The 25064-nt window shown below is 46.3% G+C and overlaps 3 protein-coding genes across 3 annotated transcripts; 2 read left to right on the top strand and 1 right to left on the bottom strand.

The window, feature by feature from the left end:
• Nucleotides 1-2956: 2956 nt before the first annotated feature.
• LOC102443988 (olfactory receptor 51G2-like) lies at nt 2957-3892 on the bottom strand. Its single transcript, XM_075921441.2, has one exon. It carries the CDS (start codon nt 3890-3892, stop codon nt 2957-2959), a length of 936 nt encoding a protein of 311 aa, XP_075777556.2.
• Nucleotides 3893-15319: 11427 nt separating this feature from the next.
• On the top strand, nt 15320-17045 carry LOC142827208 (olfactory receptor 51G2-like). The gene has a single exon (XM_075921449.2). It carries the CDS (start codon nt 15352-15354, stop codon nt 16288-16290), a length of 939 nt encoding a protein of 312 aa, XP_075777564.2. The 5' UTR covers nt 15320-15351; the 3' UTR covers nt 16291-17045.
• Nucleotides 17046-23246: 6201 nt separating this feature from the next.
• Nucleotides 23247-24182, top strand: LOC142827334 (olfactory receptor 51G2-like). The gene has a single exon (XM_075922352.2). The coding sequence runs from the start codon at nt 23247-23249 to the stop codon at nt 24180-24182; it is 936 nt and encodes a 311-aa protein (XP_075778467.2).
• Nucleotides 24183-25064: the final 882 nt, after the last annotated feature.

The following is a 25064-nucleotide window of genomic DNA, read 5'->3' on the forward strand; positions in this document are numbered from 1 at the left end:
GACAGCCTGGCCACCCAAGAGCAGGTGTGCAAGAGAATCAAGGGGGTCCACTGAGACCCCCGACCCTGAGTCCTGAGCTTACAATGGCCGTCCTGGGTCAGACCAAAGGTCCATCTAGCCCAGTAGCCTGTCTGCCGACAGCGGCCAACCCTAGGGACCCTGGAGGGTTCAAAAAAAGAGCTCGATAGATTCATGGAGGTTAGGTCCATCAATGGCTATTAGCCAAGATGGGTAGGAATGGTGTCCCTAGCTTCGGTTTCTCTGGAGGTGGGTGACAGGGGAGGGTTGATGTGAGGATTAGCTGTTATGTTCCCTCTCTCTGGGGCATCTGGTGCTGGCCACTGTCAGCAGACAGGATACTGGGCTTGATGGACTGTTGTCTGACCCAGTATGGCCATTCTTATGTTCTTATTTCACCATGCTAGCTCACAAGAAATCAGAGAAGCAGTCCCCTCAGATATGCCAGCTCCTCTGTATCACCACTAGCAGCACTGCTTATAGGGTTATTACAACCAGTTTTCCTAGTTAAACAGTCTTCTCAGACTAAAGGACCAGCCACACACCCAGATCGATATCTAAAACAGATCCTTCTCAGAAATCACACAGTTGCCAATCCTGTAGTATCTAAAATCTAAAGGTTTATCCAGAAAAATAAAAGTAGGGAAACAAGATGGCTTCCAGTTCCATGAGCCGTCACGTGTGCAAGTCACCTGTCCATGCACGACTCAGTTCTTTACAGGTAGAAGCCACTGCCCATGTGCCAGTTTAAACCTTTCCAAGAAGGCCCATCAGAGGCAAATTGGCTTCTCTCAGTCCACAATTTAAGATAAAAACGATACATGCATACAAATAGGTTCATCATAACCAGCCAGTCATAAACTTTTCACAGGCCGCTCTGCTTGGAGCCATGTTAAAACACAAAATGTGAGGCACACAGGGACCAAGTGGGTTGCCCAAAGTACAGGAGATTTGGTCCACTCTTGTAGCCACTGTATTCACTCTGGTTTGCACTCACTGTTTGCTCTGTTGTGCTGTGTGCGATTCCTGCTGTCCTGTGCTGGTCTGTAATGACTCTGTGTGAGTGTGTGTGCCTCAGTTTCTCTGGGCACTGCAACACTACCTGGATGAGGAGGGGGAGGCTGGTCATGACTCACTGGGGAAGAATGTGCAGCCTTTCATGTCCTGAGGGCCAGGTGACAGCAGATAACACCTTGGGCCCCCTAGAAAGGGAACAAAGCAGGAGGCGGGGCTGCCTAGAGGGATGGGTGATGAGCTGCTGTGAGAGTGAGTTAGTTTTCCGCTGGCTTGGGAGAAGGGAGTCTAGCTAGCCTGGGGGGCAGGGGCCCAGAGCTGGAGCTCTGGGTTGCCCTCATGCCCAAGACAGATTGTACTGACGGCTCCTGGTTCCTGTCACAAGAAGTCTGAGCTACGCTGTGTCCCTGTGAACCAATAAACCTTCTGTTCTACTTGGTGGCTGAAAGTCACATTTGGCAGCAGATGGGGGTGTAGGACCTGGGGACACCAAGGTCACAGAAGACGTCTGTGGAAGAGCCTGGAAGTGAAGCTGGCTCTTCTGAGTCCCAAGCCAGAACTTTAACAGTTGAGTCTGGGCCGCCTGCTACGGAAAGGATGTGGCCACATTGGAAAGAGTCCAGCGGAGGGCAACACGTGACGAGGGTCTGGAGCACGTGACATACGAGGAGAGGCTGAGGGAACTGGCATTATTTGGTCTACAGAAGGGAAGAGTGAGGGGAATCAGGGAGGGCACCCGGGCATGAGTCTCTTGCCAGGGCTTGTGTGTGTCTCTTCTGTTCTGCCTTGGTGGGGCGTGGGCTCAGTAGAAGTGTGGTGTGCACAGCCATCAACCGGCACATGGGGGTGTTGTCCGAATGGCATTTCCATTACTCTGGCATGATTCTGGTTTACCTAGGGAGGTGGTGGAATCTCCATCCCTAGGGGTATGGCTACACTGCCCCCTCTTGTGCAAAAAAATATGCAAATGAGGCGAAGTGTGGAATATTGCTGCACCTCATTTGCATAATTAATGAGGCTCTGTTTTTGCACAAGAGGCTTTTGCACAAGAGCCGTTCTTCCTGAACAAAAGAGGAAGAACAGCTCTTGCGCAAAAGGGGTTTTTGCGCAAAAACGGAGCCTCATTAATGATGCAAATGAGGTGCGGTGATATTCTGCACTTCACCTCCTTTGCATAGTTTTTGCACAAGAGGGGGCAGTCTAGACATAGCCTCGAGGTTTTTAAGTCCTGGCTTGACAAAGCCCTGGCTGGGTTGATTTAGTTGGGATTGGTCCTGCCTTGGGCAGGGAGCTGGACTTGATGACTCCTGAGGTCTCTTCCAGCTCTAGGATTCTATGATTCTATGACTCAGTCAGAAGCACCTTGCTAGGAGCACACGGGAAGGGTGGGTGTCGGTGCCCCTTTCATAGTCACTGTCCACAGCTGGCGCAGCCCCATGGATCACACAGGAGCCAGCGTGTTCAGGAAGAGCCAGGACTGTGACTGCAGAACAGCCCTGCAGCTATTTCCACGGCTGATGGATGTTTAACCAGAGGTGGGACAGTGACAGGCCAGTTGTCATGGAAAATAACAGCCACAGCCCTTCTTTGAATAGAATGGGTCAACAGGAAGGCTGAGGTTGGGGCAGCCACAGATATGATTCCTTAATGGCCAACGTCCCACCTGTGCCCTGGGTCTTCATGGACACAGTCACTTTGTAAATGCTGCCTTCTGCCTTAGTTTCCTTCCCTCCATTCCAGTGTTCTTTGTACTCCATCACAAGCCCTGTCCCATTGCTCCAGACCTTAGATGTCGTCAGAAACACGCTCTGCAAAGTGGAGATCAGTAGGTCATGTTGGCTCAGATACAAGAGCCTAGGATGAAAAAGGTGGGTTCTTTGTCTCCCATGTCACCAGAGCTGAGGACAGGTGATTAACATACCCTTCATTGGAAGAACACTTTGATGATCCTCACCCGCAGGTGTTTGCTTTTCACGCTGTACACGATCGGGTTCATCAGAGGCGGGACCAGCAGGGAGATGAAACCCAGGAGAATCTGAAGCAAGGGGGAAGAGCCCTTCCCAAATCGTTGTATCAAAGACAAACTGATTTCAGGTATGTAGAAGAGGACAACAGCGCAAAGGTGTGAAAAACAGGTGTCCAGGGCCCGGAGACGCTCAGCCCGGGATGCGATGCTCAGCACTGTTTTGAGGATCATCACATAAGAGAGGAAGATGAGCAGCGAGTCCAAACCCATTGTTAATATTTTCATAGTCAGGCCATAGATACTGATGATTCTGGTGTCCGAACAAGACAACTTCATGACGTCCTCGTTCCGGCAGTAGGAGTGGGAAAGGACATTTCCTCGGCAGTACTGGAACTGATTCAGGAGAAATGGGAATGGGAATATGACAGCCACCGCTCTTATTACAAAGACCAGTCCCATCTTGACTATTCTTGGTAGAGTTAAGATGGAAGAATATCTTAGCGGATTAGAGATGGCAATGAAACGGTCAAAAGCCATCAACAAGAGCACGGAGGATTCAGTGCATTGAAGGGCAGAAATGAAGTACACTTGGAGGAAACATGCATTGAAAGTGATCTTCCTAGAGTTAAACAAGAATGTGCCCAGTACCGTTGGTACAGTGGATACCAATAAGCCAAGGTCTGTGAGGGCCAACATTGAAAGGAAAATGTACATGGGCTCATGGAGGTTTGGATCTGTTTTTATAATGAAGAGAATGACTGAATTGCCTAATATAGAAGTAGCGTATATTAAGCAGAATGGGATAGAGACCCAAAGATGGACGTCCTCCTGCCCTGGTATCCCGGTGAAAAGGAACATGGCAGAGTTGAATTTGGTGTCATTGACAGCTGACATCATGTCCTGGTTAGGCATGAGGACTTTGAACTTAACTTCCTGAAAGAGACAAGTATATAGATTGAATGATGTTTAGCAAGGTAGCTTTCTGCTCCTAGCAAACGTCTACACAAACCCAGGAGCCCAAGGAAGATCAGCAAAAACATAGTTTTTCATTTACACCATTACAGGAAGGTAGGCACTGCCAGACTGGATCAAACCAGGAATCTATCCCGCCTGGTATTCAGTGGTCAGTTCCAGATCTTGCAGAGGAAGGAGGAAGAAGCCCTGCAGTGGGTGGGTGACATAACCGGCTTCTGTGGAATTTGCCCCCTCGCATCCACCCATTAGGCATATTTTGTGGTAAAAATCAGGAATGTGAAGAGCCCTTTCAAGAGTTTTTAAATTTCCCCTCACTACTGTGATTGGATTTTCTGGTTACCCATATAAACATCCCGTCCCCTCTTTGAATCCTCCAAGCTCCTAGCCTCAGTGGTACCTTGTGGCTGGGAGTTCCACAGTCTATCTGAGCACGGTGTGATTTTACAGACGTGACCTTCCCACGGACACCCATTCTGGCCCTTCATTTCTGACTATGACCCATTGCAGCATGACATGTGTGCAAACATATGTCAAGTGCATGGTGAAATCGGTCATTGTATTAATCTGTCCCACATTGAAGCTACTTATACACATGTTTCATTGCTTCATTATAGATTCCCTTTTTATTTTCTCCACTCCTGGGAGTCCAAATTAGGCCACTGCCTCTCTGCAGTTCCTGGGAAAAATTCATAGGCGCAGGCTCTTAACTCAATAACACTGAGCTCAACAACATCAATCCAGATTTATGTGGTTAAATTTGATCAGACCTGGGATCTCGTAACTTTCCCTTCTACGTGCTCCCAAGCATGCATGGCGATCCCCATGAATCCCTCCCTAGATAAGATGAAGTGCTATTCCTGGCCAGCTGTGTCCAAATCCGGAGAGGTGGATCATCCTACAGGCTTCTTTTCATTCTCACGGGACTTGCATTCTCTCCTTCCACGTGGGTCTGTCGATACTGGCAAGTTACAAGCCAACAGAGACAGCGACTTCAGCTGGGTGGGGAAGGGGTTTGGCTCACACATGGGTGCATAGGGGAAACACTAGATTCCTATTAACATTCAGTTGTGTGTGCAAGTTACTTCTGCCATGCTCATGGAGCAGCTGATGGGTGTCCATTATATACAGCCGCTATTACGCTCCTCTTCCCTGCACCTCAGCTCAGGTCTATGCTGGAACACAGACAGGCAGTTCTTTTCACTCAGGGCCTTTTGGAAAACCTTGCACAGGTGTGGCAGAGGGACTATATTCTTGGCTCTGAACATAATTGTTAGAAATCGCTGCTGGTCAGTTACCGGGGGACAGTATCATGCAGCTATTCACAGAACACAACTGCAAAAGCCCATTGCAAGAGGTATTTGAAGAACTTCTGAAATGCCGTCTACAACAAAACCTATTAGTCAGGAAAGTTGCTCCAGATGCTTCCCGTAGAGCAGTGGTTCCCAAACTTTTCAGCATCAGGCCCCCTTTTTGATTTTTGAGACACCCTCCTGCCCTTTCCCCCCGCAAATAGCCGCAAAACTGGAGGAAAAAAAAAAGAACTGACCAGGGCTTAAAAACAGTCATGGCCCCTTTAATTCCCGGGTCCAGTGTAAAAAAAAAAAAAAAAGGTGCCGGTACTTCAAGGGAAAAGTTGTTCACCCCAGCCAGCCCGAGCTGCGCGTGTTCCAGCGGACATTTCACATGGTATTTTCTGAATTTTTTTACAAGACGGACTGGGCTCTTTTTGTGGGAAGGATTGAAGGGCGGGAGGGGGCTGGGTCACCTCGCACCCACCCTGGAATTTCTTCACACCCCCCAGTTTGGTAATTCTGTTACAGTATGTTATGATTGGTTAATAAAATTATACTAAAATAATTGGTTAAAGTTTAGCTAAGCAGGACTCATGTTTCACTATATAAATTGGGGTCCAAGAAGGAGATCAGGAGGGAAAAGGCGAAAGAGGAAGAAAAAGAAGAAAGGAAGAAAGGAACAGAAAGAAGAAGGAGGGAAGACCTGGAAGAAAAAGTCACCTGAACGATACAGCCTAAGACCAGAGCTCCCAGGGCTCCTCTGTACGACCATGACATGCAACAGCTAGGATCCCGAGAGACTGACTTAGACTCGCCAACAGGGGAAGTCTGCCTGTCTTTATCACTGTGACACTGTCTGCTTAACATGGATATTGTCCTTGCTTGGTAATTGCCAATAAATAGAGAATAAGAATATTACTGTGTGAGGCTCTTTCAGTGGCAAAAGATCCTGCAGACCTGCAGGAAGTTATGTTCCGAGCCTTAGATACTGGGTAACAGTGCGTGTCTAAATTAACAGGGTTGCACCGTGAGCTCTAGGAATTGGGTAAAGGTGTGTGTCCCTAAAGTGTGGAAGGGATAAGGAAAATTGTGTGGGTAACAATGCTACCTAGCACTGCCTGCCCTCTGGCCCCATCACTGAGTCACCCCAACAGCCCAGCTGAGTCCTCTGTCGCTGCACAGAACAGCTGCCAATGCAAACAGCCTGTAGCCTTCGCCCTGCACTTGGCATGTTACAGACAGTGACACCTGCCCACGTACCCAGTTCCTGCTAGAAGGGAGCCGCTGGTGCCAGAGGTCTTCACCCTAAACCACAAGGAGCCATCGTAGAGGTTGCACGGGCAGCAGGCAGTGTGTGTTCAGATAGGGAGGCCACTGCCTTTATGCAGCATGTTTGTACCTTCCCTTGGGGCCACTTGGCCATCAGGGAACCTCAGCTGCTTGACTTAGTGTGCACCAGCTTTAACCCCGTCATGGCCAATGGCAAATGGCAGGAGACCAAATCCCAGGGGATGGAGGGATGATGCTAAACAACTGGTCTGTAGCACCAGCCCTGCTGTAAGTTCTGTTTCTGGAATCCAGGCTTGTCAGCATTGAGGCTACTGCTCTGGTCAGTCACATGGCTACCGTGGGGGTGGCTGAGTGGTAACAGTGATGCTGTCACAGCTGTGATGCTGAATAAAATAAAATAGAATGCTGATAATAATATAGGACCCCAGATTTCTCACTGGCAGCCCCTTTCCTGCATTACAAACCTCGGATGCAGGCCTGAAAAGGGAGAATCCACACGGCTCCATGTATGGAATTTTCCCTCAGATTGTTCCAAGAGGGGAGATACATTCCCTTCTCCCTGACATATGAAGAGGGGGACCCAGGATCCAGGAATCCCCAAAGTTATGAAGAAATCTCGGTGATCCACTAGTAACCAGGTCCACTCACAATCTATAGGCCTCTACATAAGAACCGCTATACTGGGTTAAACCAAAGGTCCATCTAGACCAGCATCCTGTCTTCCCACAGTGGCCAATGCCAGATATCCCAGAGGGACTGAACAGAACAGGGAATCATCAAGTGATCCCTCCCCGTCACCCATTTCCAACCTCCCATAACACAAGAACCAGGGGACATCAATTGAAATGAATAGGTATCATGTTTAAAACTAACAAAAGAAAGTATTTCTTCACACCTCACACAGTCAACCTGTGGAACTCCTTGTCACAGGATGTTGTGAAAGCCACGTCTTAAAAGGGTTAAAAAATAACTAGATACGTTCTTGGAGGTTATGTCCATCAATGGATATTAGCCAGGATGGGTAGGAATGACGTCATCAGCCTCTGTCAGAGGTTGAGAATGGGCAAGTGGAGATGACTCTCTTCATGATTCCATGCACTGTTCATTCCCTCTGGAGCACCTGGCATTTGCCATTGTCAGAGGACAAGCCACTGGACTAGATGGACCTTTGGTCTGACCCAGTATGGCTGTTCTTATGTTCTTTTGTTCTTAATGATGCCACGATCACTTTCTTGAGTGGTAAGACCTAAGTTAGAGCCCATCATTTTGTATGTATAATTAGATTATGTTTCTCCAATGTGCATTTCTTTACATATATCAGCACTTAATTTCTTTTGCCAGTTCGTTGCCCGTTCACCAAGTTTGGGGAGTCCCAAAGCAAGGCAGAGCCTTCTCACAGTCTATGGATATGGCTGATGGGCCGTGAGTCCTGTCTTGCTTTTCTTTTGTGCTACATGAAGTGTTAGCTGTTGTCATCAGTCAACGTAGCACAGCTGGAATACAGCTACACAGTCAATATTTCTAACTTCAGATACAAAAATGATACACATGTAAAAATAGGGTAATCATATTCATTAGCCCAATTCCAGCACTTCACCTCACTCCTAGTGAAATAGGTTTCCCTAATATCCAACCTAGACCTCCCACACTGTAATTTGAGACCATTGCTCTTTGTTCTGCCATCTGTCACCACTGAGAACAGCCTCTCTCCATCCTCTTTGGAACCCCCATTAAGGTAACTGAAGGCTGCTATCAAATCCCCCCCCACTCTTCTCTTTTGGAGACTAAATAAGTCCAAATCTCTCAGCCTCTCCTTGTAGGTCATATGCTCCAGTCCCCTAATCATTTTGGTTGCCCTTGGCTGGACTTTCTCCAATGTATCCACATCCTTTCTGTAATGTAATTAGATGCAATATTCCAGATGTGGTCTCACCAATGCCAAATAAAGGGGAATAATCACTTCCCCAAATATGCTGGCAGTTCTCCTCATAATGCACCCTAATAAGCGGTTAGCCTTCTTGGCTACAAGTGCACACTGATGACTCATATTCAGCCTCTCATCCACTATAATCCCCAGGCCCTTTTCTGCTGAACTGCTACTTAACCAGTCGGTCCCCAGCCTGTAACAATGCTTGGGATTCTTCCGTCGCAAGTGCAGGACTCTGAAGTTATCCTTGTTGAACTGATTTCCTTTTCCCTAATTTAGTGTCCCCTCATCCCCATCCCCTCATCCTAGTAATTAATAAAGCTGTTGAACAAAATCGTCCCTAGAGGTCTCTACTCATTGAGCCCTTAGATCTAGCCAGTTTTCTATCCACCTTACATCATAGAAGGCAGTCAGGTTGGTCAGGCATGACTTGCCCTTGGTTAATCCACGTTGACTCTTCCCGATCACTCTTCTCTCTTCCAAGTGCTTCAAAATGGATTCCTGAGGTCCCCTCCATGATTTTTCCAGGAACTGAGGGGTAGTCCAGTCTGCAGTTCCCTGGATTGTCCTTCTTCCCTTTTTCAAAGATGGGCACTACATTTGTCTTTTTCCAATCATGTGGGACCTCCACTGATCACCACGAGTTTTCAAAGATAATGGCTAAAGGCTCTACAATTATATCTGTCAACTCCCTCAGCTCTCTCAGCTGCATTAAATCTGGCCACATGGATTTGTGTATGTCCAGCTTTTCTAAATAGTTCATAACCTGTTCATTCTTTACTGTGTTGCCTAGTGCAGCAGTCTGGGAGCTGACACTGTCTGTTAAGACAGAGGCAAAAAAGCATTGAGTACTTCAGCTTTTCCCATGTCATCTGTCAGTAGGTTACTTCCCTCATCCAGTAAGAGCCCCACACCCCCTTATTGCTAACATGCCTGTAGAAACCTTTCTTGTTACCCTTCACTTCCCTTGCTAGCTGCAATTCCAATTGCGCGTTGGCCTTCCTGATTACACCCCTGAATGCTCGAGCAAAATATTTCTACTTCTCCCTGGTCATCTGTCCAAGTTTCCACTTCTTGTAAGCTTCCGTTTTGGTTTGAGCTCACCAAGGATTTCCCCACTAAGCCAATCTGGTCACCTACCATATTTGCTTTTCTTACTGCGTATCGGGATGCTTTGTTTCTGCATCTTCCATACAGGTTCTTTAAAATACAGCTGGCTCTCCTGGATTCCTTCCCCCCCTGTGTTAGTGTAACCCACTCACCTGGTGCAGTTCACTGTCCCACGTAGTGGCACTTAGACCACGTACAGCGAGAGATAAGAACAAGGGAGCTCTACAACCTAGGCTGAGGGCCAGCTGGCTTTATAGCTCAAGCTGTAGAGGATCCTGCACATCCCTAGTTCAAATCTGCCTGGTGGTGGTTATATTAGAGCCCCAGGGGATCCTGCCCATCTATTCTTTGAGGGTATGTCTACACTGTAACAATATTTGAAAATAACTACCGCAATTCAGAAATAACTTCATCCGTGTCTACACAGCAGTCAATTATTTCAAAATAGTGTCAAAATACTGTCCAGCTGCAGGACTTCTTACTCCGACTTCTTTAACCCTCAGGCTACGTCTACACCGGCATGATTTTCCGGAAATGCTTTTAACGGAAAAGTTTTCCGTTAAAAGCATTTTCGGAAAAGCATGTCTAGATTGGCAGGATGCTTTTCCACAAAAGCACTTTTTGAGGAAAAGCGTCCGTGGCCAATCTAGATGAAGTTTTCCGAAAAAAAGCCCCGATCGCCATTTTCGCGATCGGGGCTTTTTTGCAGAAAACAGTGCTTTGGAAAAAGGCTTTTGCCCAAACGGGAGCAGCATAGCATTTCCGGAAAAGCACTGATAATTTTATAGGAGATCGTCAGTGCTTTTCCGGAAATTCAAGCGGCCAGTGTAGACAGCTGGCAAGTTTTTCCGCAAAATCATCAGCCTCATTGTACGAGCAGTAAGGGAAATCCAAGGAAGAGGGCTCTGTTTCAAAATAAGTGCTGTGAAGATGCTCCCTATTTCGAAATAAGCTACGCAATTGACATAGCTCAATTTGCATAGCTTATTTCAAATTAAGCCCTGCAGTGTCCCTGCACTGTTTGACCCCGGAGGAGTCAAAGTCTGCTTTCCTGAAGTCCAGGGTGTGTATTTTGCAGCTCTCCTATGTTCCTTTTATCAGGATCCTGAACTCGACCATCTCATGATCACTGCTTCTCATGTTGCCACCCACATCCACTTCCCCTACTAATTCCTCCCTGTTTGTGAGCAGCAGGTCAAGCTGCGCAAATGACAGGGGATGGATCACTCTAAAATTGCCCTGTTTTGCTCATTCCAACAAAAGTATCTCCACGGACCACTGTTGGAAGACAGGACACTGGGCTAAAAGGACCATTGGTTTGACCCTGATGATGGTGGGGCTGCTGCAGACAAACATTTTCCAGGGGATTCTTGTGCCACGGAGCTATCAGAGCTACCCTAGCAGAGATCCAGGCCTGGTGAGGCTGGGAGATGGATAGGGGATGGGTGCTACGAGGAAAGGGTGTGGACCTGTAGCATGAATGACAGAGGGGGATGGACTGAGCTAGAGCTGAGCTGGAGAACCAGTGGTTTATTTCCCCATTTCCCTCCATGAAACAAATTTGAGCCAAACTGAAATGTTTGGGTCCATTTTTGGGGTAAATTTTCACAGAGAACTGGTCGCTGGTCTCTGAACGCTCAGCTGCCATGATGCAGCCCAGGTACAGCTGCAGGTTCGAAAGAGCCAGTGGAGGCTTTTTCATCTGCTTCTTCCTCCTAATGCAAATGAAGGTGGTCGTGGTATTGGGTCCATCACCTGCTCTAACCAGCCTTCTTGCCTCTGTGCAGCCCCCTCCTTCCTGTGCAAAGATAAATGCCAACAGGCAGAGAGAGGCTGCTGTGACAGGCCCTAGTGGTCCATGTCTGGGAGCTGTAGAGGGTCCTAGTGCAGCTGTGGAGGCCCAGAGATTGTGGGTAGTTGGGCCCAGTGACCAGTGTATCACTGAGAACTGTGCATAATATTGGGGATCCCTGGATTCTGGGTCCCTCTTTTCAAGGAAGGGACCTCCACTTCCCGCAGCAATCTGAGGGAAATTTCCATGTATGGAACTTTGTGCAAATTTCCATGTATGGAGCATCCTTGTTAATACAGGATAGTGAATTATTGCAGAGAAATATGGTCATTCATTAATTCATTCATTTAGTTCGTTCGTTCATTAGTTCCGTGAGATCCCAGCTGTAACAGCATCATCTTTACCATTCAGCTGCCCCGAGGCAGTTATGAGACTAATCAGAACCATACGTACTGTGCAGACAAACCCGGATTCCAGGAATGGAGCCTGCAGCAGGGCTGGTGCTGCAGGCCAGTTGTTTAGCATCATCACCCATCCCCTGGGATTTGACCTCCTGCCATTTGCCATTGGCTGTGATGGGGTTAAAGCTGGTGCACATGAAGCCAAAGAGCTGAGGTTCCCTGATGGCCAAGTGGCCCCACGGGGCGGTAAAAACATGCTGCATAAAGGCAGTTGCCTCCGTCTCTGAACACACACTGCCTGCTGCCCGTGCAACCTCTCCAATGACTCCTTGTTCTTTAGAGTGAAGACCTCTGGTGCCTGTGGCTCCCTTCTAGCAGGAACTGGGTAAGTTGGCAGGTTTCACTTTTGTTAAATTGCAAAGTGCAGGGCAAAGGCTGCAAGTTGTTTTCATTGGCAGATGTTCTGTGCAGAGGCAGAGGACTCAGCTGGGCTGTCGGGGTGATCCAGTGACAGAGCTGGAGAGCAGGCAGTGGTAAGAAGCTGGGAATACCCCTGCCACATCTGCCGATGCGCCATTGTGGGGTTTTTAGGCAACCCAGAAATTCCCAATGAGCCTGGAATGTTAAATGCTCAATGCTCAGAGTCAGGATTTCGTGGTGGGTCCCATTTCCAGAGGTGCCGTGTGCTCTGGGTGGGTTCCTGCCAAGGGCACCTCAGGTTCATTTTCTCCCAGAATCACAATCAGCAAATGTGTTTTCAAATCTTTGATTCCCTGAAGTGCTCACTGACAACGGCTTTGCTTGAGCTGTTGCTTCCCTTCTTGCTTGTTTTCCAGCAGCCTGCTGGTGAACTAGGAAGAGCCAGACTGATTTCACTCATTAGAACCATCTCTTATACGACCCCATAGTTAATCCAATGTAGCCTTATAGCAAACATTTTGAAGAACTAGGTTTAACCCACCCATTTGTTAGGGCAGTCGAGCTCCATGTCTGTTCCAGTGCCTCTGTCGTGTGCTATGAATTTCATGTGTACAGGACAGACACAGAGACAATGGAAGCTGCTGGTGTTGATCTTCCAGGGTTCCAATGAGCAGGTCTCATGAAGACAGCTAATTTGAACTGAGAGGGGCACTGTGGTTAATGCCGGTAGCCCTGATTCCATGAGGAGTAAGGGAAGTCGAAGGAAGAGTGTTCCCCCTTCGACTTCCTGCAGTGTGGACAGTGCCAAAAGTCTAGTTAAGTCAACTTCAGCTAGGGAGGGAGAGAGCAATAGACTGATCTCACGTGGGAAGTGAAGTGCCATTTCTATGAATACTCAGATTTTAGACTTTAAAAGCTATGTTCTGCAGACCCTCATCATGCCAGAATAACATCTTTGTACTAGTGAGTGGGAGTTCAGATAATAAATATTTTACATATTGACTCCAGTGCCTGTTACTACTCCAGAGACAGGCTACAGATTGACAGAATAGAACCTGAGGAGAAGGAGTTGGCTATTAACCCTCGTGAGTGCCAGCCCACAGCATTTGATTTAGAGAGTCTTAACTAGACCTGCTAAATTGAATGTCAGATGATTGATCTTCAGTGTGGTAAGTATAGACACAGTCTGAGAAGCTGCTACATTTTAAGATCCCCTTCAGCCTGAGAAATGGTCTTTGAAGGAAGTTGAAAGGGGGAAAGAATGGGTTTGCATGTGTGTGCTAAAGTACAGTGTGGAAATATTATGCCAAACATGTGTCTGATGGCATGCATGTACATTGAAAGCCAGCAGCAGAGATGATGGAATTTCTACAAGAAGTACCTGACTTTTGCCTTAGAAAGTATAGAAGAACTCCCAAGACTGTTTGCAATTTTTTTGTGCTACTAGCTCTTTGTCCAGTAAAAACTTAAAACACAATAGCTATGTCTAGACTGGCAAGTTTGCCGTTAAAAGCATTTTCGGAAAAGAGCATCTAGATTGGCATGGACGCTTTTCCGCAAAAGCACTTTTTGCGGAAAAGTGTCCGTGCCAATCTATACGCGCTTTTCCACAAAAAAGTCCTGATCCCCATTTTCGCTATCGGGGCTTTTTTGCGGAAAACAAATCTGAGCTGTCTACACTGGCCCTTTGCGCAAAAGGACTTTTGCCTGAATGGGAGCAGCATAGTATTTCTGCAAGAAGCACTGATTTCTTACAGTAGGAAGTCAGTGCTTTTGCGGAAATTCGAGAGGCCGGTGTAGACAGCTGGCAAGTTTTTCCAGAAAAGCGGCTGATTTTCCGGAAAAACTGGCCAGTCTAGACACAGCCACTGAACGGTCCAGCAGCACCTTAGAAACGAACAAAAAATTTAGATTGTATCAGTGAACAGTTCCATAATATTGTTTCTTGGTAACTGACTAGAAGTTGTTTCTTGCACTTATCTTCAGGAGGTTCAGGAAGAGCATGCAAGTCCTGGGAAGAGGAGGAGAAGCCTGTAGGATGACCCATATCTCTGGATTGAGATAACACTGGCGGGCAAATCACTTCAGCTTCACTAGGAGGGATTCCCGGGGCTTAGAGTCGATCATTGGAAGCATTTACAGAGGGAAAGTTAAGAGAATTGGATTGAATTTACACCTATAAATCTGTACTGATGACCTTGCAGTCACTGTTAGGGTACATCTAAACTACATGCCTCTGTCAGCAGAGGCATGTAGATTTGTTTTTTTGGCAAAGGCAAATGAAGCCACGATTTAAATGATCAGCTGTTTGTCGGCTCAGCGCGGCAGCCATGTAAATGTAAATGAAGCCGCGATCATTTAAATCGCGGCTTCATTTGCCTTTGCCTATGTGTCTAATCTACATGCCTCTGATGACAGAGGCATATAGTCTAGACGCAGGCTTAGTGAAATAGGAACCCCTAAGGTTTTCCACCTTCTACTGCAAAGAGGCACTGGCATAATCTGGACTCTCAGGAGAGGAGAAAATATAAAAAATATAGAATGAGGCAATGCCACCCATTTATGAACTGACTCAATGTAAGGCAAACAAAGTGAATGTCTGTTTTCACCACACATGTGCCGTATGTTTGCACACGTCATGCGACAGTGGAGAAAAGAATGGCCAGAATAGGTGTCTGTGGGAAGGTCACAAATGTAAATTCACACAGTGCTCAAGTTGGCTGCGGAACTCCCAGCCACATGATACCTAAAGGTCTAGGTGCTTAGGGGGATACAAAGAGGGACTGGATGTTTATCTTGAAAACTAGAAAATCCAATTACACTGGAGAGGGCAGATTTAAAAACTCTTGGAAGAACTCTAAACATTCCTGATTTACACTCCAAAATGTGTCTAATTTATGGGAGTGTGTGTGTGGGGGGGGACATTCTGCAACAGCAGGTTTGGTCCGACCTGCCTATTGCAACGCCTCTTCCTCCAAAGCACCTAGAACTGGCTGTAAATGCAAAACTATGACTGATCTTCCTTGAGCTCCTGAGTGTGTAGTGAGCTGCACCGAGAGAAGAAAACTGTCTCATTAAATATCATTTAGTCTCTTCTTGTTCCTTTCAGGAAGAAAAGGTCCAAGCTCCTTGTATCTGCTCAGTACATGATGTCAGCTGTCAATGACACTATATTCTCACATACCGTGTTCCTTCTCACTGGTCTACCTGGGCAGGAAGACATCTATCTATGGATCTCTATTGTCTTCTGCTTAATCTATGTTATTTCAATAGTAGGCAATTCAGTCATTCTGTTCATTATAAAAAGAGATCCAGGCCTCCACGAGCCCATGTACATTTTCCTTTCCATGTTGGCCCTCACAGACCTTGGCTTATCGATAGCCACTATACCAACCATAATGGGCATATACTTCTTTAACTTTAAGGAGATTAGCCTCCATCCCTGTATTGCCCAGATTTACTTCATTGCTGTGCTTCAGTACGCTGAATCTGCCGTGCTCTTGTTCATGTCCTTCGACCGCTTCATCGCCATCAGTGACCCGCTGAGATATGGTTCCATCTTAACCCTGCCCAGAATAGCCAACATGGGGCTGGTGTGTGTGCTAAGAGCACTTGCCATAGTACTCCCGCTTCCTCTTTTCCTGAGACAGTTCCAATACTGTCGAACCAATGTCCTCTCCCATTCCACCTGCCGGAATGAGGACATGTTGAAGTTGGCTTGTTCGGACACCAGAGCTAGCAGCATGTATGGCTTGATCATTAAGATCTTAACAATGGGGATGGACTTGCTGCTCATCTTCGTCTCTTACGTGATGATCCTCAAAACGGTGCTGAGCATCGCGTCCCAAGCAGAGAGTCTGAGGGCCCTGAACACCTGTGTCTCCCACCTCTGCGCCGTCATGCTCTTCTATGTACCAGAGTTCAGCTTGTCGGTGATAACCAGGTTCGTGAAGGACAGTTCTCCTTTGCTTCGGATTCACCTGGGCTATGTCTCCATGCTTGTCCCACCCCTAATGAACCCAATCGTGTATAGTGTGAAAAGCAAACACCTTCGTGCGAGGATTATCAGGGCATTCATCAAATAACGGGTCTGTTCATCGCCCCTCCCCATCACAGGTGACACCAGAGAGAAAAACTATATTCCATAGTCACCTCTTCCATCCTGGGTCATCACTTCTGAGAGGACATGAGCAATTGGATTCCACTATGGAGAGAGAGGTTCAGATGGACTCTAAGACCTGGGGTGTTGGTCAAGGGGCTGTCCCCACATGCTGGTGAGGGAGGACAGTGCATGGGGGAAAGGAAACTAAGGCAGCCAGCACCATTTAAATATCCTGCGCTTCATTTGCATAAAAATATTTCCCCCACATTTTTCAGTGGTCATCCTCACAAATACACTCATAGCTTAAATGTAACATTCATGTCCCATTAGGGGCTGAATACTACGTTAAGCATTGTCCACTGCAACATTTTAAATGCCGTCCCTCTAAGGACAAAATATGTTGTGGACACACTGGTTTATGTTGCCTCCACTCCTCACAAGTTTTGGAAATGTAGGACCCCTCCCTTCCTGGACCAAATGTGTTCCACTTATTTCTAATTAACATAAATCTCTGTTAATAATCTTCTGCTGCACCCAGGTCACTGCGGCTCTTTTCTCTTTTCCAGGGTGGTGTTTTAGCATCGTGGTCTTCCTGTCCCCTTTGAGAGTGGGGTGAGCCTAGTGAAAGCCAAGGTGTTTCTTCCAACCTATAATCCATTTTTTTTTCATACATGGGAGTCTCTGAACCATTCTGTGGTCCATTGCCAATTACGCAGCACATTGACTATCCTTTTCATATACTACATTCCATAAGCTACCATCTGGACACATTGTATTGCTAATGGTCGTTTTGTTATTAATGCAACCAGTAAACAGGTGTTTGGAGATATTTGGAAGGCTTGTGCTTGATTTAATTGGAGTACTATCTTGGAAGAGATCTCAGAAGGTCACTGAGTCCAACCCCCTACCAAAAGCAGAACCATCCCCAACTAAATCATCCCAGCTGGGACTTAAAAACCTCTAGGGATGGAGATTCCACCTCCTCCTTAGGGAACCCATCCGAATGCTTCACCACCCTCCTAGTAAAATAGTTTTTCCTAACAGCCAACCTAGACCTCCCCACTGCAACCCTTCTTCCTTGCTTGTCTCTATGGCCTGCCAAGATAAATCTTTCCTATCCTATCTTTTTCTTGATATATTTTAATAGTATGCCAGTAAAGCAAGACCCACAGGACCTACTTTATCCTGTATGAGTCAGCTTTAGCAAGAATAGTATGATAAGTATAGGGTTAAAATTTAGTTCTTTTATTTTCTTGTTATTTTTTGAGATATGTATTGTGTAAAGATCATTACTCAATATTACGTGAGTAAAGATATGTTAAATCTGCAAATACAAGCAAAATTTGAGACACTAGATTTCCTGGTACCTAACTGCATTATTTCCCGTTTTTTTTTTGTTGGGAATCAGTCCAAAAAGATGTCGTGTTTTCCTATGCATATTCATAAGCCCCTCGATATCTCTCCCAATCATCTGGAGGTACCCTCAAAAATCTTAGGACCAACTTTGGTTCGGAGGTTGGACATCCTGGACATTTTGGTGCCAAAATGGGGATAAAGGCCTAGGAATTAAGGAAGTCAGGCTGCTGTGGCCATTGCTGCTAAAGCCCACTCCAGAGTGTATACTGTTTTCTCTTGAGGTCAGAAACCAAGTTCTATTCTCTTTTCAGTCTTTATATATCTGTCTTGTTTAATTGATTCTGTCTAAGTCTTGCTTCTAAGTATTTATTACATTGCCTGCAGCAAGATCTCTCCGGCGGAGAAAGGCTGGTCCTTCCACGCCCGGCCTTTGGGGGAGAAGATCCTGTGAGTATGAAATCCTGTTAGGTAGTTAAGATCTGTATACTTCGATAAGTCCAGAGGAGATTCCACAGTGGTTCCCATGATAATAAAGCTTGTTTTAATTGCATTTCCTGATTTAAAGTGTGACTGTCACTCGGCGCCTGCAGACCCTCCTGAAGGGGAATATTATTGTTCCACCAATTTGTCACCTTTGCTAGGGAGGACGAACTTTGAATCTCTGATCAGATTGGCAAGCCTTATCCATCGACATTTCATTATAATTCCTTCCCAGGCTACAGTGTACTTGTGGAATCCTGACAGGTCTCTGTTTTGTCAACAATGACAATCAGTCAACACTGTGCATTCGTGCATTTTCTCTCCTCTTTACTGTGTTGACTATGCATAATTAGTCAACACAGCAGACTCCGAGAGAGCCCCCAAAGACTGCAAAGTCAGATAAGGATCAAAGGTGCTGAGTCAGGTTTATTGTTAAGCAAAGCACAATATAGTAGTTAGTAAACTCTACCGAACACCTATGCATATGGAAGAGCTCGGTCAATAGTATGGATTCCACTATTGCCCCTTTGGCCAGAGAAAGGCAACTCTTTGGGGTTCACTTTTATACACAGGTACAAACAAGATACACATCACTCCTGACGTATCAGGTTTCAACCTCCAATTGCTTAGTTACCTCCCCATCCCTGGTACAAGGGGGTTTGATCAGGAACGATCACGCTGTGAGTTTAGCCCTGGTCATGAAGCTGAGCCGGGATGCTGGGGAGGAGGATGGTACCAAGACGTCTCTCAATGAAGTGTTCTGTTACCATGCGCCAGAAATGTTCTTACAATCTCTATTGCTTGATACCCTCAACCTCATTAATGCTTACTCTCATGAACCAAGCCTGCTTCCTGCTCACAGCTTGACTTGGTTTGATCCTCACTGTTGCTCTTAGGCCTCAGACCAGGTCTGTGACACCTGGGCTTATGTTTCAGGTCCTCATCTTAAAACAATTCCCACCTCAATTTCTTACCTTATTTCAAATTGTACCTCAAAAAGATTTCCCCTTGCCTCTGATTTCATTAAGTCCCATTTTTCCTAGTATGTCCCACAGGGAGTTGAATGAATTGTCCTTTTTGGGCTGTACTTCCAGTTTAGAGGCGTGTCCATGATTATATGCTTGTACCCCCAGACATCCTCAGATAATTACAAAACACAGAACCTCAAAACCAAAGCCACACACCATCCAGGGTGCCATACTTTAAAAACATTTTATTTTTTGCAAACGTTTCCCTTGCCCAAATTGGCACTCCCCTTGTGGTGAGGTCATGGCCATCATTCTGAAAGGCTAGTGTCCAGCTGCTCTAACAACATTCCCAAGTGCTTACACTAAACGCTTCCATCTTTGCTTGAACTCTGGAATTCTTCTCCTGAAAATGTAATTCACACAGCAATCTTTCCATCGGAAAAGTAATGCTAAGCAAACCAATTGCCAAAATCATAGCTCCATACCCACAGTCCCAAACTGGGCTCTGTTTGGGAGATCCTCCAGTGGAGTTAGATGGTCCCAATTTTACTCTTTAAAACAAGCCAAAAGGGCACTGATCTTTTGGCCATGGCATTAATTGTAATGTGCCTGCCCATTTCCCCTTCACTCCCTTTTTAATGTGCAGGGCACAGTGAAAATGGTCCATTATGTTTTTATTTGAAGACATGGCCTTTTGGTGTCAGCCTCAAGACATCAACCTTATCCCCAATGCCCACAATTTCATAACATGAAGACCCAGTGATGGCCCACAGTCTCCTGTTTTCTCAGCTGTGTCTGACCATCTTAATTTCATTTTCTTATATTCAGGCAGGAACTCATTCATCTATCACGGAACTGACATTTCCTCTTCTCATTGTCCTCGGGCAGACTCTCCACTAACCCAGCACATCCACAGAAGTCAGTCCCTCTGTCTGGACCTGATGCACCAGTCTGTATCCATCAGTAATACACTTTTGTCCAATCTTTCCCACACAATCTTCTGCAGCAGTCTGGGGGAAATGTCCATAGATGGAGCTTTTTGGAAATTCCCTTCCCTGCCCAGCATTCTGGGAGGGGCTGCATCAAGGAAAGCTAGTCCTTTAGTTAGTTAATTAGTGTTAGTTCGTTAGTTAGTTAAGTGAGATCACAGCTGTAACAGCATCATCTTTACTATTCAACTGTCCCCGAGGCAGGCATGGGACTAATGAGACCCAAACATACGGTGCTGACAACTGGTATTCAAGGAATAGAGTATGCAGCAGAGCTCGTGCTGCAGGCAGGTTGTTTTACACCAGTACACTTCCCCCATGATTTGGCCTCCTGCAGTTTATCGTCGGCCATGATAGGGGTTAAAGCTGGTGCACACGAAGCCAAGCAGCTGAGGTTCCCTGATGGCCAAGTGGCCCCCAAGGAAAGGTACAAACATACTGCATAAAGACATTTGCCTCCCTATCTGAACAGTCATTGTCTTCTGTCTAGGCTACCTCCCCGATGACTCCTTGTGCTTCAGGGTGAAGACCTCTGGTGCCAGCAGCTCCCTCCTAGCAGGAACTGGGTACGTTGGCGGGTTTCACTGTCTGTAACATGCCAAGTGCAGGGCGAAGGCTGCAGGCTGTTTGCATTGGCAGCTGTTCTGTGCAGCAGCAGAGGATTCAACTGGGCTGTGGGGGTGACTCGGCTCCCCGGGAACTGCTCTGCTATGTCTGCTCACATTCTATAGAGGGTTTCTTAAAACTACCCAGAGGTTCACAATGACAGTGGAGTGTTAAACCCTCAATGCCCCAAGTCAGGATTTCTCGGTGGGTCCCATTTCAAGAAGTACCATGTGCTCTGGGTGAGATCCTGCTAAGGGCCGAGTTGCCAGATCACCTCAGGTTTATTTTCGTCTGGAAACAAATGCAAATGAAGTACTCGCTGAGTGATGGCTTTGCATGAGCTGTTGCTTCCCTTCCTGCTTGTTTTCCAGCAGCCTGCTCTTAAACTAAGAAGAGCTAGACAGGTTACATCCAATAGAGCAATCTCTGATACATCCCCATAGTTAATCCAATGTAGCCTTATAGCAAACATTCCAAGAGCTGAGCTTAATCTACCCATCTTAGGGCAGCCCAGCTCCATGTTTGTTCCAGTGGCTCTCCTGGGTGCTCTGAATTTTATGTATCCAGAACACAGAGAGAAAAAGAGAGAGAGAGAGGGAGAGAGGGAGAAATAGGTAACTCTCTTGTGAGAAATAAAGTGCCATTTCCATGAATACACAGATATTAAACTTTCTGCAAATCCTCATCAGGCCCGAATAACAGGCGCTGGGGTTATTGTGAACCAGAGAGTGCGGGTTCAGAGAATAAATACTTTATATATTGATTACATTGCCTGTTACTGCTCCAGAGACAGACTGCCAGAACACAACCTGAGGAGAAACAATCAGCTATCAACTCTCATGTCTGACAGCACTCACTATTTGATTTAGTGGGTCTCAACTAGACCCGCTAAATCAAATTCCAGAAGATTGATCTTCAGTGTGGTACATATAGGCATAGCCTGAGAAGCTGCTTCATTTTAAGTCCCCTTCCTGCCTGAGAAATCATCTTTTAAGGAAGTTGAAAGGGGAAAGAATGGGCTAACATGTGTTTGCTAAAATACAGTGTGGAAACATTAAGTGAAATAATGTCTCTGGTGCTATGCAAGTATATCGAAAGCCAGTAGCATAGCTGTTGGAATTCCTACTGGAAGGACATGACTTTTGTGTTAGAAAGTATTTCAGAACTCCTAAGGGTGTTTACAACCATGTTGTGCTACTAAGACTTTTTTCGGTGAACAGTCCCATGACATTGTCTCCTGGAAACTGACCAGAAACTGTTTGTTACACCAATATTTGGGAGGTTCAGGAAAACAAATCTTTGTGCAAAACCCGGGCAAAACACATGAAAAAGTCCTGAGAGGAAAATAAAAAAACTGCCCACGCTTGTTTCAGCAAAGAGCTGATTTGAGGTGCAGGAAAGGGAATGTGATGGTGGCTGTTTATGCCCATCAGCTTTTGCAGGAGCATGGCTGAAGTAACTGACAGACTCAAGTGGCTCTTAGTGGAAATCTAGTGTTTGCTCTGGTCACCCATTTGTGGTCTCCACACCTTCTCCCGTCAGTTGAAGTTACTGTCTGTGTGAGCTTAGAACGTACCAGACACTTCCATAGGGAGAACATGAAGGTTCTGGGAGGAGGAAGAGAGACCTGTAGGATGCTCCATATCTCTAGAGTCAGACAACACCGGTGGGCAAATCACTTCAGCTTCTCTCGGATTCCTGGGACTCAGAGTCAATCACCGGGAACATGTACTGAGGGAAAGTTAAGAGACCTGTATTGAATTAACACCGATAAATCTAGAGTGAGGACACTGAAATCAATGTTATTAAATAGGAACCTTTAAGGATTTCCACTATCGACTACAAAGAGGCACATTTATAAATAAATTCTATGAAAGATAAATACAATGAAAGACTGTTTTCACTATACACTTGCAATATGTTTGAACACAACATGCTACCGTAGGCCACATGTAGAAGAGGCACAGAAACGGTGTCTATGAGATGGTCATAAATGTAAATTCACTCAGGGCTCATGTAGGCTGCGGAGCTCCCAGCCACAAGATGCTAATGGGTCTAGGAGCTATAGGGGAGTCAAGCAGGGACCAGATGTTTATCTTGGTAACCATAACATCTAATAACAGTGCAGAGGACAGATTAAAAACCTTTGGAAGCTTTCTAAAAATTCCAGATTTTCACCCCACAATGTGTCTAACTTGTGGGCGTTGGAGGGAAACATTCTGTGAGAGATGGTTTTGTCATCCCTGCCCATTGCAAGATTTTTTCCGCCGAAGCATCTGGAACTGTCCACTGAATACTGACTTGATGGACTTTATGTCTGATCCAGTTGGGCCTATCTTTCTGTCAGTGCTGTAAATCCAAGACTATGTCTTACTGAAATTCATTGAGATCCTGGGTGTGTGTTGACCTATGCTGAGAGCAGAAAACTGTCTTATTAAATAATTTTGTCTCTTCTTGTTCCTTTCAGGAAGAAAAGGTATCTTATGTATATTAAAGTTTCTGTTCAGTTTGCTTGACTCCTTGTATCTACTCAGTTTATAATGTCAGCTGTCAATGGCTCAGAATTCACACATACCGTGTTCCTTCTCACCGGGATACACCAGCAGGAAGATGCTCACCTCTGGATCTCTATTCCCTTCTCCTTAATATATGCTATTTCAATAGTAGGCAATTCAGTCATTCTGTTCATTATAAAAACAGACCCAAGCCTCTATGAGCCCATGTACATTTTCCTTTCCATGTTGGCCCTCACAGATCTTGGCTTTTTGATAGGCACTATGCCAACCATACTGGGCATATACTTCTTTAACTTTAAGGAGATCAGCCTCCATGCCTGTATTGCCCAGGTGTACTTCATTGCCACATTTCAATGCACTGAATCTGCCGTGCTTTTGTTCATGTCCTTCGACCGCTTCATCGCCATAAGTAACCCACTGAGATATGCTTCCATTTTAACCCTACCAAGAATAGCTAAGATGGGGCTGGTGAGTGTGATAAGATCGGTTACCCTATTACTCCCTCTCCCCGTTTTCCTGAGGCAGTTCCAATACTGTCGATCCAATGTCCTCTCCCATTCCTACTGCCGGAATGAGGACATTGTGAAGTTGGCTTGCTCGGATATCAGAGGATGCGGCATGTATGGCTTGATTGTTAGAATCTTAACAATGGGGTTGGACGTGCTGCTCATCTTCTTCTCTTATGTGATGATCCTCAAAACAGTGATGAGCATCGCATCTCCAGCAGAGTGCCTCAAGGCACTGAACACCTGCGTCTCCCACCTCTGTGCCATCCTGCTTTTTTACATTCCAGAGTTCAGCTTGTCCGTGATACACAGATTTGCGAATGACACTTCTCCTTTGCTTCCCATTCTTCTGAGCTACATCTCCCTGCTTGCCCCACCCCTGATGAACCCAATCGTGTACAGCGTGAAAAGCAAACATCTCCGTGCGAGGGTCATCAAGATGTTCACCAAGTGAAGGTTCTGTTCGTCATCCCTCTCCAGTGCTGGTGACACTGGAGAGAGAAAAATGTGCTTAGTCACTAATTCCATCCTGGATCATCACATCTGAAGGGACATTTGCTTCTGATTTCTACTATGGAGAGAGAGGATCAGATGGAATCTAAGATCAGGTGTATTGAGTGAGGGGCTGTTCCCACCTGCTGGCGAGGGAGGACAGTGCACTGGGGAAAGGAGACCAAGGCAGCCAGCACCATTCCAGCGTGGCTATATTGGAGGGGAGCCAGGGAACAGGTGGGATGCAATGTCGGTGGTTGCTCCATCCTCAGAAGTCCTGTTGACACATTGATGGGCATGCCTAGAGAGGAGTCCAGCAAACGACTCTAGTCTAGGTTCCCGCTGCTTCCTTCCTTCTCCTTGCGCTGCCACAGCTGTTTGGAAAGGGATGGAAATGGTCCTCAGCTCCCCCAGAGAGGCACCGATAGCTCCGAATCCAGCTCAGCCCTTTCAAGTTGGTATGACCAACCTTTTGACAGTTAAATAGGGACAGATGCAGGTGCTCTTGCTCCCCTTTTTTGATTCCCCAACCTCTCCCCTTCCCCTTCTCTAAGGCCCCAACCATTCCTCCATCTGTTCTCTCAGAGTCCTACCCACTGACTCTTTGTCATTACCCAGAGCTCCATCCTCTCTGCAGGACAGAAGATAGAGCTCGACCATATTAAGAGGATACCAGGGTGCCAGAGCTACATTGAAGAACCCCAAATCTTCCTTCTGTCATTGGCAGTAGTTGGGGGGGCGGTGTTGACTACAAGCCCGAAACCTGTGTCCCTGTCCCCAGGACACAAACACGGCAGCCTGTGCACCTTTGTAACTCTGACCACTGGCCATCTGTGGCTTGGCT

Source organism: Pelodiscus sinensis, chromosome 1 (assembly GCF_052426305.1).
Source record: "Pelodiscus sinensis isolate ZL-2025 chromosome 1, ASM5242630v1, whole genome shotgun sequence".
Taxonomy (NCBI): domain Eukaryota; kingdom Metazoa; phylum Chordata; order Testudines; family Trionychidae; genus Pelodiscus; species Pelodiscus sinensis.